General features: G+C 36.8%; 1 protein-coding gene across 2 annotated transcripts; it reads right to left on the minus strand.

The window, feature by feature from the left end:
• Positions 1–2304: 2304 nt before the first annotated feature.
• Positions 2305–16148, minus strand: LOC108672372. 2 transcript variants are annotated; one of them, XM_018160017.2, is made up of 6 exons: positions 15976–16148; positions 15437–15637; positions 10367–10799; positions 7387–7498; positions 6308–6444; positions 2305–3649 (listed from the first exon to the last, which is right to left on the minus strand). In XM_018160017.2, the coding sequence occupies exons 1-6, from the start codon at positions 16027–16029 to the stop codon at positions 3456–3458; spliced, it is 1131 nt and encodes a 376-aa protein (XP_018015506.1). In that variant the 5' UTR covers positions 16030–16148; the 3' UTR covers positions 2305–3455. The 2 variants fall into 2 exon arrangements, with proteins under 2 accessions (XP_018015506.1, XP_018015505.1); XM_018160016.2 differs by having other exon boundaries at positions 15437–15643.
• Positions 16149–18881: the final 2733 nt, after the last annotated feature.

Here is an 18881-nt window from a genome sequence, read left to right on the forward strand (position 1 = left end):
CCGATAGCCGTAACGTAAAGCCTGGCTAAAAACGCTTCCTCCAAGCTCAATATCAACGTTAAAGGGAAACTTATCTGCTAGCAGTAATCTGTTTTCCTGTTTAGCTCTCTGTTGAATGGCTTAGCTTTCTGTTGATGGACGCTAAATCGTGAACGATTGTGATTTTGACGACTGATCGTGATGTTTAAGTGGCTCGTAGCGCTCTAGCTCGATCTGTTCTAATGTGCATCTGCAGAATGAAGACGCTGAGCAACTAAGACGATCGGTGCAATTTAAGGACCTCGGCACCTGCGATTGGTGAATCTCATGAAGACATTATAAGAATAGTTTTTAATATTCGACGACGGTAACTAGAACCAAGCCTGTAATGTTCACCTGTATCGCCATAGCGATGCATGCTTGTAACTGCTTGATTCGATTCGACTGCTATTCTCTTTTGTCTGCATCAAATTTCTCTGAGAATTGCAAAAATAGAAATAATTTAGACAACGTTTGAGTTGAATCCAAACTAAACTTCATTTGTCACGAGATAAAGGCATTATATTGAAACAGCTCTATTATAATTAATATGACAATAACTGCTTCATTTTGGGTATCATGTATAAATTCCAATTTGTTGCAGTCCGGTCAATCACGAAAGAATTATTCCAATATACTGCACCTTCGATGTTCTGAATAAAGCACGAGTTGGGTCTGCGCTTGCAATATACAAAAAATTACCTGATATGAATCTATATAGGAGTCATGTTATCGTTTGCAATATTATCACTTGACGAAATTTCGAAACCAATAACTTCCGGTCTGACTACTTATACAATGTTAGTTTTAGTTTAATGATCTACGTTACGCTCCACTTTGTGATATGGCAATATGATGAACGCATGCGATTTTCATTGCGCGGAATATGTAGTTTGAATTTGCTGTATTGAAAACAGTAAAAAATGTGTATTTTTTGAATCCGCGTCTTATGGTTGTCATTGATGTAATGACTGAACGATTTTCGCTCCATTACTTAACAAGGAAAAATCATTGAGAAATCAATCATTGAGGTGATAGTCGTGTTATTGGAAAGAGCCTCTTCGAATAGGCAATTAAAAATTAAGCTGCCTATAATTTTATTATTATGTTTTTTGATAGAATAACGTTCAGTTGTTTAAGTTTATTTTTTTTTGTTTAACTCTAAAGTTTAATAATTTTTTGAAATAGCGTTATAAGGCCGACAGCCTTTGAGTCTCCACTGCAATTATTAAAGGATTTTTATACTTAATGAACACATTTTGGAATTAAAATTAAATGAATGTGATTCGATTCATCGTCATTTGCGAATAGGTAATTCCCGGATAATCCAACATTATTACAATAATCCAAATCTGTTCAATTTCTTGTACTTTTCATTCAACACCGTAACATATTTAAATGATAAAAGAAATTATCTAATACGTCAAACAAAGACAAAGTTAATGACCTATTTTCAAAAGTACAGGATAATTATTAATTCTATCTCTGAAAAGAATTTTCTCGGTGCATGTTTTAATTCACTGTTCGGACATGATTATGCCTCAGACGAAATTACAGCGTATGAATTTAGGTTTTTCATAGAAGGCGAATGAAGCAAGATGGAAAGGCAGTATTATTATTAGGCCATCCTATGAACAAAATAATTAATGTGTATTTTACTAAGGTCTTGACGCATTTCTTGATTGTTCTGTTTTATTGATGATAACATTAGATCGCTGCAATTATTCTGATTGCCGGAGAAACTGTTCTATTTCTATTGCATTTTTTGGGAGCGATTCGATGGCTTTTTTGCATTGTAAAGGCCACATATATTTTCTGATAAATGTCCGCACCTAATATTCATGTGCAGCTTCTTATCATCGGTCTTTGATCTCAGATTACATTCGTTTATTATTGTTGAGATCAAACAAGAGTTTTGTCTTCTGCGCGATCTAAGACACAGCAAAAACTTTCGAGTATTTTAAAGAAGAGAGTGAATGCTGAATTTTTCAGCATGAGTTAACGTGATGCAAATCTCAAGGTATATCTGTTTGACGCTGGGAAATGAGGTGGGAATGACAGAATATGTATGCAAATTTAATCACGATTTATTTCGGAATAGCAGGGGCAATTTTTAGCAGGGTCGAGAAGTTGAAGGCGAAAAAAATGAGAACCAGCGCAACAAAAGCAATTTTTTCGCAGTGGGTAAAGTGAGATATGAATATTTAAATGTCTGAAGTTGGAGTTTCATAAGTTAATTTTTAAAATTTATCAGTATATTAGGATACTAATCAAATATATATTTTATTTCCATTTTAGTATTCTTCTGAAGTCGATCTTAAGTAAATACATATGAATAAATTCTAATATGAATTCTGTCTCAAGCTAAATAATTACTATGAAGTTAAATTTAACTCCCTGCTCGAGACTGGCAATGATAATGAACATAAATAACAATTTTTTGAATATTTTTTTCTTTGGCTACAACTTCGATTTATATGAATGTTTCTCCTCAATATATTATCCGACATTAATGATTGGACGTTTTAGACTAAAAACTGACATGAATATTTTAGCTGGTTAACGTGGTAGAGTTGATTGAGACGTGAATATTTCAGTTAATTAAAATTTTAAAAATAATTTAGACGTGAATACTTTAGCCAATTAAAATTTTAAAGCTAATCGAGATGCGAATAATTTAGCCAATTAACCTTTTGAACTAATTTGCAACGCATATTGTTCAGTTAGTTAACCTTGTATGGTTGATTGACGCTCGAATAAGGCAGCTAATTAACCTTATAAATTCTTCAGTCAGTCAACCTTGTAGAGTAAGATCAACACGCGTATAGTCCAGCCAATTACTCCGTATTTTCACTATACGCATTTTCACAGTAGGTTTTTCCGTATTTTCACAGTGGGGGTTTCGTATTTTCACAGTGGGTTTTTCCGCATTTTCACAGTGGGGCTTTCCGTATTTTCACAATAGATTTTCCCTATTTTCACAATGGGTTTTTCCGTATTTTCACAGTAGGGTTTTCCGTATTTTCACAGTGGGTTTTTCCGTATTTCCACAGTGGGGTTTTCCACATTTTCACAATGGGTTTTTCCGTATTTTCACAGTGGGTTTTTCCGTATTTTCACAGTGGGTTTTTCCGTATTTTCACAGTGGGTTTTTCCGTATTCTCACAGTGGGTTTTTCCGTATTTTCACATTGGGATTTTCCGTATTTTCACAGTGGGTTTTTCCGTATTTTCACAGTGGGGTTTTCCGTATTTTCATAGTGGGTTTTCCGTATTTTCACAGTGGGGTTTTCTGTGTTTTCACAGTGGGTTTTTCCGTATTTTCACAGTGGGTTTTTCCGTATTTTCATAGTGGGTTATTCCGTATTTTCACAGTGGGGTTTTCCGTATTTTCACATTGGGTTTTTCCGTATTTTCACATTGGGTTTTTACGCATTTTCACAGTTGGTTTTTAGGCCTGATGAGAAGTGCGGCAGAATGAAGCGCCTCCTCTCCCTTCCAGTTCCTCCAGTGCAGAGTATGGGGGCCTTCAGTGCCCCTCTGGGCATCAGAGGTGCCAGCGCCCGTCAAGAGGGAGACGTGGCACTGATGAAACCACCAGCCTGCACCGTAGTCCAGACCACAGTGGCTTCCTGACAGACAAGGCAATCAGAAAATCATGGTTTGTACGTATGAGATCATGAATAAATAATGTAACATGTTGCACCGAAACAAAAAAAAAGAAGATTTATGTAAACTTGGGGAAATCTGACAATAAAATTTGTTTATGGCATGCTATGTACAAAAAATTGTTCACTATATTTTGAGTTCACTATATTTTCATGTTATTTTCCATCTTTTCACGTTATTTTATAGAGTCTTTGTTATCCTAGTAAAACATGGTTTTCACTGACCTTTCATTTTTGAGGGTCATGAATAAATAATGTAACAAGATTGCACCGAACCAAAAAAAAAAAAGATATTCGTAAACTTGTTGAAATCTGATCTTAAAGTTCCGATATGGCATTTTATGTACAGGAAATTGTTCTCGAGTTCCCAATAATTGGATTTTTCAATCTTTTGACATTATTTTATAGAGTTTTTGTATCCTACTGAAACAGGGTTTTCATTGACCTTTCAGTTTTTGAGTGTCTCATTCGCCGGAACAGTTTCTGTTATTGGCCACTCTAGTGGGGGCTTTGAACGTCGATTGGATAAGGGTTTTCTCACGAGCAAAATTTATTACCGATGAGAGAATATCCTGAATAATTTTTATCTACGATTTCTGTGCATGAAAACTCACCAAAGAAAAGCATTAAAGATTTTATAATTTTATAAAGGCTTATCGTGAAGTAAAACGTCGGTAAATCCGTGCGGAAAGTTGTATGCAAATGCACCGAGTTTTTTATGTGGCTTTGAAACCGTGGATATATTTTATCGTTATATGGTAAACCAGTTTTCCCTATGAAATGAATTAATAATGATTACGGAGAATTAAACCTAAATATTTTCAGAGGGCCTTTGATCTCCAATAAGATATTGACAACAATGCAAAGAGAATTTGTTTGAAAATATTACAATTAATCACATCTCTCACCGTCGTCCTGCAGTATCTGATCACTTCTTATCATTTATTGATGTTACTCAACACGTAAGAGTTATTGAGCATGAAGAACAATTGCATACAACACTCTTTTGATCTTTGGTGCCACATTATTTTTTTACAGTCACTATAATAGCCGTATTTTCCCCTTTTTCGCACTACAGGCCTCATTCGTCCGCATATTACTTACCATAATGTCATATTATTCAAAATCAGTTGGAAGACAGCTTCCTGGCTTATATCAAAGTGAATCTGCAGAGCGGCACAGCCTGCATCGATGTGTGTTTGAAATAAAAGATTGCGCTGCATTGGCTTACATTATTTCGCTAATAAGTCCATTTCCTCATATACCGTCACATATCTGACGCTCTGCCATTTTAAGCGCATTATTCTAAATCTGGTCAAACTGAACTGAATTATTGGATTAAAACACTTTAAATATACCCTTTAGGAATATATTAAGACTGTTATTGCTGTTGCGTCAAAATATTACTTTTTATTTCTATCATATGAAAAATTGATTTGTCGAATTCAAACTAAAATTGCATATTTTCCAAAGATAATAATGCATTCCTGTATATGCGAGTGTCGTGAGAAAATCTACATCACAGAATCCGTCCTATTTTTTAAGCACGTTTTCACACCGTTCCATGCAGCTCCACAAATGCTGTTTATTTGCGCAATATTATAGGCAATGCCTCGCCATACAAATCATTTAAGCTGTCGTAATCATTTAAGATTCTGGCTTATAACTGGTCAATGAACTCCACGCACCGTGAGTCATTACAGGAGAGGCGCTCTTTTTATAGAGCATCCACCAATGATAGTGCCGATATATAGCGTCATTATAGCTTATGGGAATCTTATTAATTCACTAATGAACCCATAGGATTAATACGGGTTGTTTTCTGCCATGTAACTTTCGTCTCTCATGTGTACGGGGCGAGGTGTTAAAGATAAAATAAATGGGAGAAGTACAATAGATAGAAAAAATTTGAAATATTTAACTAGCAAGCAAATTATTATAGAAAGGTTGAAAGATAAGATTGATAGTAGAGGCATTTCGGGACTACAGTTGCTCTTCGGCTGTTGAGAACATTTAAGATCATAAAAACTGAGTATATTTAATTTGCAGCCGACTCAGCTGCAAATAAAAACAATACATTTCTTAAATGATCACCGTACTCAATAACACTTGTCACTCACCTCATAACCAATCATCACATTGCTGATCATAACTTACCATATCAAGCACCACCTCTCATAACGTTACTTAGTGTAAGTTTGTACACACATACATAAGGTTACTCACTCTAGGTAAGTTTGTACATACATACAGTTTGTTTGTGACCCGCCCACGAACATGCTGATGCACCACCTTTGATATCCACCAATGGTATCCACCTTCGCTACCGAAAAATGAACTTAGCTAGTCACGGCTCGAACACATGGCTACTTCCTTCCATCTTGGGGCCGTTATCACTGCACTACAATGTCACAACTCACCATGATGCCCATCACAGCTCACCATGATACTCTCCACTACTCACCATAATCTTCACAACAGCTAACATTGACACTAAATCAGGGTTACTCACCATAATTATCACCACAACTCACCATGATACTCTCCACTACTCACCATAATCTTCACAACAGCTAATCATGATACTCACCATAACTCACCATAATCACCACCACAACTCACCATGATACTCATCGTTGTCACGGTCATATGTACTGAAGGAGCGGCGGTGGTGGAAGGCCAGACCGTCGCCAGCCGTACTGCGCTTGTCGTCGTACTGCGCCGCCATGAGCCTGTAGCCCGAGCCTTCGTCTGATACTCTAACGAAGAAATAATTCATGGTTCATTGGTAGTATTGCATAATGAATCCGATGTAGAAATAACATTACCCGAATCATTGCGTTTCTAGTATTGTATTAGTATTTTACAGTGGAATTAGTACGGAATTAGTAGTTACCCTAGCAGTATCTTTCAGCGTCATCTGTATCAACGATGAGGAAAAGGTTTTATGCAAGTCAGTTCATGTCTTAGCGTTAATTTGAATTCTTGTACGTAGCGAATTCACCCATGACAATTTAACTGAGAACCCGGTTGAGATATTACAAGGTAATTAATAAACTATTTACCATTAGAAAATTGAATTGAAATCCTACTCATCAATGGCAAACGGAACAAACATCTAGTATAAATTATTGTCGGAATACGCGATCATGGTTTGACGCGGAAGGCTCTCTGCATGACATGACCGACCTCTGCATGACCTGCATACGACATGCATGACTTCCGTGTGAGTAGATCATTGCTATCAATTATATTGGCATGGAAGCGAATCGCTTCTAGTTCCAGGTCACTCATATTGAATCGATACAGAACTGATCGGCTTGTTGATGGATACATTAGGCTAGCGCTATATGGCTATGTTATGTTTTTATTATTAGTACCTAGCATTTGTTCACACTTGTAGAAAGTATAATAGTACATAATAGTGCATTATTCTCAGAGGCAGATGATTGAGACATTATGCTCTTATGCCCAGAAACTTCTGATTTTATAATGAATCAGCCGAGTATTCATCCATGATTCCATATACTGTGTTAATACTGATATATATTCATAAATGCTTGTATTGATCCGTAATTTCGAATATTCTCGAAAAAAAATTCATAATAAACAACTGTATACTCTTTTGAGATACCAAAAAATTGCTTCAATAGTGCTAAGAATTCATAATTGAATTGTTTAATAAATTGAATTCAACTGACCGGAATTGGCCGTACGCTGCAGTAGCGTTTTGTCCTCTGAAATCGTTCAGAAGAATCAAAGCTTCCCAAGGCTCCGCTGAAGCTGAAGTCAAGGCATGTAGCACGTCGTTACCTGCTCGTGCAAATGTTTTTTTTTGTGTTTTTAGCTGATCATATCAAAGCCTTAAGCGATAACAGAAGATTTGTTCAATATAAAATGTTCCGACGCCGCAACCTAGGCGTTATCGCGATATCCCAGATTATGGCTATCGTATTTTAACCCAGCGTCAACTGGCGATGAACTGATACATTGGTACGAATAGCATAAATAGCAGTTAATGCGGTCTGCAGAATAAAGGGAACAGCTGTGAGAATTTCTGACCATTCGTTTCTTTTGCATAATTTTATTTGCATATCACCCTTAAGGAAATTCAAGAGCGGTGACAATCTAATTATCGGCGGTTTAATAATATTTTAAAGTAACGTAAACTCATCCTTTTCCAACACTAAAGCAATCTTTAATTTTTCCCTTTTAATACATTTCTTCGTCATGTTATTCCATTAACGAACCAAAACTCAGTATCTTAACCCTCAAACAAATGCAGTGAATGTCAACTTGAGTAACCCAATTCATACTTTAACTCTGAAATTCAGGAACTCAAGTCCTACTTTAACCCTAAAACTAAGGAACAATAATTGTCCTACTTCCCTACTTCAACCCACAGATTCGGTAACTAATGGCCTACTTCAGCTCTCAAATCAAGTCTAAATTGTCTTACTCGACCTTCAGATTCAGTATCTCAATTCTTACAATTGTTATTCAGCGTTTTTATTCCATTGACTCAGAAATCCGCCGTCAACTGAGGTAGCCGTGAGCCGCACGCGCGGTTTTCAGACCGCCGGACAAAGTTTGAGCAGAGGTTCAGCGAGGCTTACATTTGCCTCAACCGTGTAATCTGGCGTTGCCATAGAAACGACTCGGCCAAAGGCTGGCCTGCAATAATATTGCAGCTCTGCTAAACTACGACACGTCGCCATCGCAGACAAACGCGTTTGGAGGTACTGACCTAGCTAAGAAACAGCTCGCGGAAATACGTGCATTTGAATATTTTGTGATTCTCAGGCAATCGATAAAAATCATTGATTTATCGCTAAATTTTTGGCTGTATTTTTTAATTGGAGATTAGTTTACGCTGCCTTGAATAAAAGTCGCTGTCATCAAGAAACAAGGCCCATGAAGCTTTTGTTGCCCCATAATTTTTACGTATTGAGATTATACCTAAGTAAACTATGGTTCATTGAAATAACTAAAAAAGTCCAATTGCTTATTTTTCACGCATGGTCTTCAATCACACATCACTAGTACGTTAATCGACAAGTAGTGATTGATTGTTAGTAACAGATTCATGGCGCAAGATTTGCGGTGACATATTTTCAGTCATTAATTAGGAGTAATATGGTTCTTGTGATAAATTTGTCGCTGTACATGTTCAATTCAAGTGCATACAATTGCTGCAGTAACAAGAAGTATAGGTGTTCAAGTATGTAATGCGTCAAGGCGACGTAACGCTGTGACACCTTATTGGCTGTGGAGATTGGCTTGTTGATCGGGGTAGGAAAGAAAAATCGTTCATTTCCGCTGATGGCATTCTTTTATAAATTCGAACTTGATTCATTGTTAACGCCATTAGGTTTATTGTTCATGATTAACCCAATTCGGTTCATTCGTGGATGATTTTAAACGAGTCATTTTCTTGGAATTCAAAGATTTTATAGTTCTGGTTCATTTACAATTTTTGTTATAACGTTAAATGATACCAACATATTGTTACAAATCCTTTTCGGCTCGATAGCATTCGCGTCAGCAGTCTGCCCTTGACCTGATCATTAAAAATACAAAATCATGCCAATCATTTCATAAAATCTCGGCAAAATCTGGAAAATTCGCCACTTCGGTAAAATGATGCAAACAATTTCGAGAATTCTCTGCTTAATTTTAGCAGTTAGCAACCTTGAGAAGCGTCTATTATCTCGTTAATTATTATTGTGCAGGTTACGTGCTATGAAAAAGCTTGAAATTCAATTCGGATACGAAATTTTCTGACGTTTGCTTGTAAAAAAACACCCTAATTGCCAGTTTTCTGCGAATAATATTGGACATTCGAGTTTGAATCGGATGATGAGAGTACAAGTTGCCATGGAAACGAACATGACGTGAGCGTCTTGATTCTTGTTCAAACATCGGTGTGAAAATTGATAGATAATCTTATGTAAGAGGATTTTTGAGGTTTAATGTAGATTATCTATCGAATCTGACAATAAATACACATATTTCACACCTACATCTTTGGAATACCATGCATTATTAATTAATTAGTTTTGAGCGATTTAACAGATTATCTCATCACTTACATTACAGTCTTTTGAATATTGCTGCATTTGATTGCTGGACGATGCATGATTTAATTTTTTTCAATTGATTTATTTATAGTTTTCTCGTTCAAGTTATTAGGTAGATGATCAGTAACGAAATCAAGGGTCCTAGGGTATGATGTTGTACTCGACAAAGTACATCATACTGATACATGATAAATACATTAATCATAATTAAGTAATTTAAATAATTATTATATTAATTAATGAACGCAAAATAATTCTCTTAAACATTTCCGTTGAAGCCTGTGTCGAAGTAAATTTAGGTGCAAGAGTTTGCTTATATTTGGCAGAACATAAACAGGAAAATCATCTCTAATGATATAGAATAAGTGTTCAGTATAAATTTCTACTCATCTGAAAACGGTTAGAAAAGGCAGCTTTCAAAAAATCATATCAATGTATCGCTTTGATTTTCGAGCAAAATCAACTATCTTGTTTAATCTCGACCCATCATGCCAAGCAAATGCACAGTCGTGTAAACTTCAACTAAAATATTACTCAATTCAGGTACCCAAGATCTTAAGCTCTGTATTGTACTATTTTAAACACTTGGATTAAAGCTCACCGATCCAATATTCTCCTGTGTGATGTCCAAATCCATCCTTATATTCCACCCAAGTTCGGTTAAAGCTTTCACGCAACAGCTCCCGGGAAGAACCTTGTGAGGAGCGCCGGAGTCGTCGTCTTCGGTACCACGTCTCTTCGTCACCGGCGTCACCTGCAGGGTGCCGCTCGTCCGGTAGGATGTCGTTTCTGCTGGGGCGCTGCGGGTCTTTTTCAGCAGGTGGCCGCGCGGACAAGTCATGCTTGACTGACCGTGTGGGGTATGAGCTGACACGGGGGCTGTCCCGGTGCAAGGTGTCACCACTGGGCCCGTCGCGTTCACCGAACCCCGCGGTTTTCATCACGGGTTCCCGCCACAGAGCGACCGTCCACCCGCCACCGTCGGTAAGCATGTCGCATCGAACCATACGAGGTCCTATGCCAGGAGGCGCGATCTTTTTGAAGACAAGATATTGTTGAATAAGCAGTTTATGATTTTTATTTGCCAATCAATATTATTCATTAATTGTGAGTACTCGTTTATTTTGTTTAACGTTTTTTATCTTAAAAATGTATTTTAAATAATTTCAGCATAACCTTTCCGGTAGATATGTAAATTTCTAGCTACCGCAAGACTATGTAACATCATCCAGCCAAGACACAATGAATGTTTCATGTGATCATACATGCAAACTTAGTTAAATTACTAATCAATATAATACACAAACTTATTTGTAGTATTTTTTCCTTACCATCTTCCTTGAAGAAGGCTAGAGGTTTGTATGGCTGTTTTACCTTTCTCTGGTAAGTCATATCTGTCGATGTTGTAAGTCAAAGACACAGACACTCGTTGGTGTGGTAAACATAAGACGAGCTCGTGTCAACAGCCCCTGGCAAATACGAGTGATCGAGCTGTGTGTTTTGTAGGGCGAGCTTCGCTGAGCTTCAAGCCAGAAGTTTTGTATGGTGAATGTTTTTTTACCCTTCCAACTACACCCTGGAGTTTTATTTCAGTTCATATTTAGCATTTATCTAGTAATTTTGGGTACACATTTTTTTCACTAGTGATTTAAAGCTGTATATTGCGAAAAGGTACACCTTTTTTTCTCTGGTGATATATGGGTTACTCTTTTTGCCTAGATATTTGAAGCTAATGTTTTTTAATTGGTGAATTAAAGGTATACCTTTCTTCTCTCATGATATAAAGTTACGCTTATTTTCTCTCGTAATCTAAAATAGCGTTTCCCCCTTGAAAGCTCGGACTGAGAATTTCCATTTTTTCTCTGGTGATTTATAGGTTGACCTTCTTTCGCTGGTGATTTGAAAGCATTGTTTTCCACTGTGGAATTTAGAGAAACGTTTATTTTATTTTTTGTTATCTAAAATTTCATCTTGCATCCCCCCATAGCACTTGTTTTCTCTTTTTTCATAATGTCCTTTTTGTTGTGTTTGCCACTACATTTTTAAGCTATACTGTGGAAGTATTATATTCTGGAGTAGACGTTTTCTTCCCCTCTGCCCTGATTATTACAGCATTTCAACATCAGTCAGTTATAACATTTTTCATTTGAAGTTAATCAAGTTTTATCTCGAATATGATTTATTATTAATGTTTCGCAGCTTTTACTTAGCTAGGCCATTTATATGAACAACAAAAAAAGACGAAAACGTCAATCATCCAATACTCTCTCCATGTCCATCAATACCGTAATATCCTCTCGTGTTACAGCTCTGATAACTGTGCTAATATCACTTTAGTATTGTTTATGATGTAATTCTTAAGTATTATTGATCGTATAAATTATTGTTGCCAAGCATTATTGCCTGTTCCTTGTTCTTTGTCGTCCTTTTACCAACTGTGCGATAAATTTCGCAGTAGTAATTTGGAAAGTTACCTTCAAAAGTAATTCAGCTAATTGAAAGATCAGTGCCGATTACTCGGACTTCTGAAATACCCCGGTCAAAGCTCTTTTTATGTCCTGCGTGCAGGTTATTTTCCAAGTTTCTCCACAAGTTTGGGCTAAGTGCTTTGAATTTCTGTTTGTGCCGTTTTGGGGCACGAAAATTCTCTTTGAACTGATGCCTTCAGACGGTCTCTGGCAATTGCATTGGACAAATAGTGGTTTTGTTTTACAGGAAAGCAGAGGTCTACAAATTGGACACGTAAAAACAATAATTAAAAGCCCATTTCTAAATCAAGATCAATCATTGAAGGACGCTTCAATACTTGAGTTCGCGGTCGGCCGCTGAATCAAAGTTGTTCAAGAAGAAAACCGCTATTATGCTTTGATGAAACTAAATGTTCCTGAAACTAGGAGAAATGTAAATTAGTTGCAGATGAATGATGAACTGTAAAAAATTACAGCAACTCTCATGAATAGAAACTTCAGTGAGTGAACATCTGTCAGACATATTATCATTTTTTGTAATACTGCGCAACTAACAGGATCAGCAGAGGTAATAATTTATGAGCCTTGCTTAGTTTTTTCATTTGCCATTTGTACATAATGGAAGATATCGAATAAAAATTCACCACCATGAAGTCAGGAATTCATCCTGTATGAATTGTGCAGTGCATCATCGCGCAAGCTTCATCGTCTTATCGACTTCGCAGGAGTGTACTAGTTTCATATTCAGGCTGTAGCAAGCTGCTTTTACGTAACTTTCACATTCTTCTCGGACAAATTCATGCAGAAATCCACGCGTGTTTTATTATGTCGGTACTTTCGTCCGATAGTCGGAATAATTCATCACTATTTGTTATTCATATTCAAGCCAAGAAATTTCCGAGCGATAATTCAGATGTTAACATACAAATACAAATTTAGCCGGAAGGCTTACGATATTTGATTTTAAAATTAATGTACTTTTGGCAATTCAAGAGCACCAAAGAATATTTGTCAACGTATTTTCAGATGACCCACTGCCAATGCTAATATCTACTAAATTTTAAGCGATAAACAACTCATAAAAAAAGCCTTACATCAACATGGCATAAATTTGATCTATCTATCACTGAGGTTCTCAAAGAAGTCGAGCTTCCCATCTAGAAATTCTTTTACTTCCTTCCTTCATTGGCTCCTCTGAATCATCGCCAAGAAAATAGTTATTAATTAATTTCCCTACGAGGTAAAGTCATTAAAGGCAGGCTGCAAGAATTTCTCTCGAGCGCCCAAATTTGGCTGTGCATCATCCGCGAAGTTTCTGATCAATGACCTTACATGTGAGCGTCTTTTGATATTTCAGCCAAGTTGATGTATTGGCTGTCTTATTATTGGTTATTAATTATTATATCAGACAAGTAGCAACTATTAATGAACGTACGACATCAATCAGTCCTTCAGAAGTTGGACGATTGAAAATTTTGGTATTCAAATATTCTATAGTATCTAAATGCATCTATAAAAAAATAATATGTAAAATATGTATTTTTACATAGCTTGTATCAGCAATATGTTACTTGAAGATTCCTCTGTTGATATCATCGCCGTTATAATTACAATCTGTTATTCTGTGGTGATATTCTTCTTAAAAATCTCTCTCTCAATAAACATCATTAAAAATAGAAAACTATTTTACGGCATGTCCATACTCAAAATATCAAAATCATTAATTGGTGCATAATTTTTTCTAGTTTCTTGTAGAACTCCTCCACTAAGTCCTACTAAAAAAGTATTTCTACTAAACAATTCCGACTAAATCTTCTCAGGAATAAACTCTATTTCATTGGTATTTCTACATTCATGCATAGCTAGAAAGCTAACTCCCCCGTCTTTGAAGGATTCTTGATCAGTAGCCATCCTGCACGCCATAAACGTTAAAAAATATAATAGTTGTAGCATAACATTTAGATATTAGTTATAAGCCATTAAATGCTTCCAGATCAATGGATAAATATACCTTCGACTGCCACCTTAAGTGGCAAATAAAGCCCGACTTTATATGCCAGTCTCTCTATTTCGACAAAATTATTAGATTCTCTGGTCCGAACGATGCGTCGAACTTGAGCTCTTTTGTTACCCTAAGACACGGCTTTTCTCTTCCAGAAAGTACCTCTTAATGTGTCGGAAATATAAAACTGTTGATCAATGGAACGAGGAGGATGAATAATGGTTCATTTTTAAAGCTCTCCGAGCGCCACCCGTCATCATGAAAAATGCTGACAAGTGCTTCCCGTAACGTGCAGGAGTTTGCAATAAAATACCAGCAAAACCTGCTGCTTATTTCATCAATAGTTTGGGCAGGAAACGCATCAGCTCTCTTTAAAAATTTCATCCCATTCCATAACAAATTTCATGCCATCGTGAAAACTCATCGGCGTTTTAAATGCTAATGGAAAAATACATCTTGTTTATCCTCTATTCCAACAGCAAGGCTTCTATAATTGTATTATTATGACGTAAGTACTCATTTCATTATCTCTGGTCTATTATGCATGCAATTTCCGTAGGACATCACTGCTCTCTATTAAAAAGTTTGTGAAGACCCAAACAATTCCTCAAGATTGACCGTAGGGCGGTTTTTGGATCCGTTACGTCTTATTATTCGATATGGCAAGAGCAACAAACTTTTTTGTGAGGTTGGTTTACAGAGAATTATGACTGCCTTTGATATCAGTTATTGTTGAGACTTTGTATTTTACGATTAAATGTTTTCCCTTTCTGTTTCGTTTGAGACTGTATGATAGTATTCTCGTAATACAGAGAGATTACCAAAGGAAAGTAGCCCAAGTTATTTTTTTTATTTTCTTCAGTGCCAGAGCCTTGGACTTGGATAATTTTTCAATCCATAAGTAAGTTTTAAGTCGATTTATAACCTAATGGACCATGAGTGCTTGATTTCATATGTCCCAAGTGAAAAATTAGGCTTTTCCTTCGAAATTCCGTATTAGATTATGGCCAAGTCGTTTTAAAAATTTCCTCATGAAGTGCATTGAATACAAGACAACAAGTTCCTGAAATAAACTTTTAAAACGAACACTAATACTTAAAGTACTGTATTTTTTCCGTAAATCACTCAGTAAATTGAAACATTCATGTAATGTGCAGTAAACAACAATACAAAGTTAAATAAATTCACGATAAAAACTCACCATCTGAAAGGGTCCCCAGGCGCCTCTCTTCTTAGCGACGCTGCAGTCCTCTGGCAGAGATCCAGCAGCGACTGTCACAGCAGACTCGATACCGAGACGCAGATCCGTCAGAGCGTGCAAGAGATCGTCCTGCATTGCGCCCAGAGATGAGATCTCTTTGCGTATGTCAGAGATCTCCTCTGAACATCGTCGCCGCTGGCCCTGCACCTGACAGACATTGTCTATATGTACATTGATCGACGTCTATGCTATTCGTATCTAAAGGCATGCGTGGTAACGAGGTCAGTAGTGAATATTTTTATCTTTTATACTCGGATAAATTGACCGTGTTCAATGCTATTCGTACCTAAATGTCTGATAAGCGTAATTTCAATATATTTTGTATAAGGAGCACCTGAAAACCCTTGCAAACACTAACATAACAAATTGTGCTAAGAAGAAATGCATTTTATCTGAAAATAATTATATATAAAATGGCACGGATGCATTCTGAGAAACAATAAATTTACAACAAAATAAGAACCACGAGCAACACTCACCTCAGACATTAAAGTCATGGCCCCAATCATGAAAAATCGTAGCCGGAAACTCATTGTCTTGAATTTGTTTCACTGTCAGGTTTAAGTGGGGAATTCACTGTCAGGTTTCAGTGGGGAATTAAAATTCTCTGAAATCATGAAGCATGCTTAACTACTAGCGTTGCTGCCACATCTGAAAAGTCATTGAAATAAGAAATTTTTGAAACATTCCTTGGTAATTCCTTGGTAAACATTCATTCGCAACAAAAACGTAAATCAATTTGATTGGCAACGCTTCGATTTTTTATAATGACCGCAATTTTTATAATCTTATAGTTATTATGCGTCAAACTGTCTTGTGTAACCCAGTTGATGTTGATAGATTTTTTTCAAATTTCGTGATGGTTCTCGATATCTTACAATGAAGAAAATTTCCAAACACATTTGCTGTTTCGTCAGCCATAATTATAATCTGCGCTAACCCTGCGAAAAAAAAAACACAGTTCTCTCTGGCAAATTGGCCACTTTGCGTACGTTAAATCTGGGTCTTCATTAATATTCGTGTGACGTATAAGCAGTAGATAAGGGCCCATAAAATTTGCAGATGGCAGAGACCATTTTATGACCTGTATAATCTATGGCCAAGAAGCTTAGCCAAAAACTCTCGTGGAGTTTCGTTCAGACCCAAAGTCTCCGTCCTTCGAAGCTCACAAAATACGAACAAAATACCTGCATAAATCCTGCCTATTAAGATCCCGCGAGGGTCATCTGCTCTCTAATTCCTGAATCTCAACCGCCCGCCGAAAATTCTCTTGTCTGCTGACAGCTGCTCTGCATTAATAAGAAATGATGCCCCAGAATTCCTGGATGATTCCCTGGAAAGATGAGCTCTCTTAACTAGGCAATATTTATGCTCGTTCTTTTCAAAGGATTGAGAAGTCCATACCAAGTTCTATAAAGAAAAAGGTCCAATGGGAGTGTTTGTGTAGGAAACGAAACTGTTAAGCAAATTTGTGATTCCTGGGTTTCCTTCCAGTTCTCAAACGCGACTGTTTCGTCAATTTTTTATTCATGAGCTTGCTTTCATTTCTCAAAATTATGAAGTTTTTAGCTTCAGTACCTATGGCCTTCATGTCTAATTAAAGAAAATTTTAAAAATTATTTTTCTTTAATGTTTAGTGATTACTTCTTCGTTATTCGACTTGTGGAATGAAGAAAGCACCTAAAAAAGAAACAGGAAGCTATAGATAGACCTCCGATCTAGAGATAAAAAAATTGCGCCTCGATCTAGAGTAATAGGACACAGCCTCGACAGAGAGGAATGGAGATGAAATATCGATTTCAACATCTAAGTATAAAGTTTCGACCAAGAAAAATGAAATTAAAGCCTCAATCTAAAGACAAGAAAAATACGTTATACCAGTGATCAAAAAATATATCAAATTATATCATTGATCAAGGAAGAGCTAGAACCTAGAGACGGGAAGACAGACCACCGTAATCTCAGATCTGCAGGGTCTAACTAGCGTGGCTAGTGACAGTCCAGACCCCAGTGATCGAGGTATTCGATCGTGGACAAAGCGCTCTTTGTGATCTTGTCTTGACTAATGGCCAATGAATAAATTCTGCTCGAACTTCGCGATAATGAATATGAAATCCCGTCGGCAATCCCAAAGCACTCATCGATACGAATAACGGTTGGAATTCACGTTTGATTGCTTTAGTATATTATATGTTTCAATACTAAATTATTGTCTTGAAATGTTCCTTAATTAATAGTGAACTTTTGATGAACAATTTATTTATTTAAATTTGCTGTAAAAGTTTAACTACAAGAAAAGGACCTCTGTCAATATAAGAATTTATATTGGATCCATAGATTTGTTAGTAAATTGAAATTATTTACCATTATGGGGCTTTGCGACTTTGGCGATATTCGTTGAATATCTGAAACATTACACAAAAGATCTTCAAAATTTACAACCTATCACACATTATTTAAAGATAACATGTCACTTCCGTATCGGCATCACTTCAACGCGGTTTTCCTCAGCACCATCCTTCTTTCATTCGGACCTCTTCATTTACCGCTGTTCCGCCTTTAGCACTTCAGTGTAATACCACTAATGAACTGCCATGAACCCTGTTAGCTAATGAAGCTGCCTTCTACACTTGAAAGGGTCGTGAAATTGCACTCTTCACCGCAGCATCACAATGTTAGGCTCTTCTCCACAGACTAACAAAACTGCGCTTTTTACCACAGCACCACAAAGCTGCACTCTTCACAACAGCACCACAAAGCTGCACTCTTCACAACAGCTCCACAAAGCTGCACTCTTCACCACAGCACCACAAAGCTGCACTCTTCACCACAGCACCACAAAGATGCGCTCTTCACCACAGCACCACAAAGCTGCACTCTTCACCACAGCACCACAAATCTACACTCTTCACCACAGCACCACATAGCAGTACCATTGCTCGCAGGATATCACTATATTATAGACCTCACAGCTGCACGACTGTGGTGTTGCTAGTCAAGGCTTGTAGTGAAGCGCAGGCGAGCTGGGATGCGTGCACTCATAGAGATAAGTTGCGTACAATGAAGCCTGTAACGGCTTCACGCTTCTGTTTGTTGCCACACAATTGAGAATAAACTCAGACTTGCTCTGCCTGCCCTCGCACTAACCCTTGCCACTGAATCTCGTCTCGCCGAATGCAATTTCCTTGTTCGCTTTCAATTTTCTGAAAGCTAGATAATATTTTTTTGAAACGAGATTAAATCTGGGGAGTTCACTATTCGACATGAAAATTTCTTGGTTATTCATGTTCAACTTTGACAAAAGTTATATTTCATCATTGTAAATGGAATTTTTCAGCTTGCAAAAAGTTGTAATCCAGTTTCATCCTGATGAAATTTTTAATTT

The sequence above is a fragment of the Hyalella azteca genome, unplaced genomic scaffold (genome assembly GCF_000764305.2).
Source record: "Hyalella azteca isolate HAZT.00-mixed unplaced genomic scaffold, Hazt_2.0.2 contig5650, whole genome shotgun sequence".
NCBI lineage: Eukaryota > Metazoa > Arthropoda > Malacostraca > Amphipoda > Hyalellidae > Hyalella > Hyalella azteca.

Excerpts from the sequence above, each read along its gene's own strand:
- LOC108672372 (XM_018160016.2), bottom strand. The coding sequence starts at position 16,029 with ATGAGTTTCCGGCTACGATTTTTCATGATTGGGGCCATGACTTTAATG. Across the intron at positions 15,644-15,975 it reads CCATGACTTTAATGTCTGAG|GTGCAGGGCCAGCGGCGACG; the intron begins GTGAGTGTTGCT and ends AATGTCTGTCAG. Across the intron at positions 7,499-10,366 it reads CACAGGAGAATATTGGATCG|GTAACGACGTGCTACATGCC; the intron begins GTGAGCTTTAAT and ends TTGCACGAGCAG.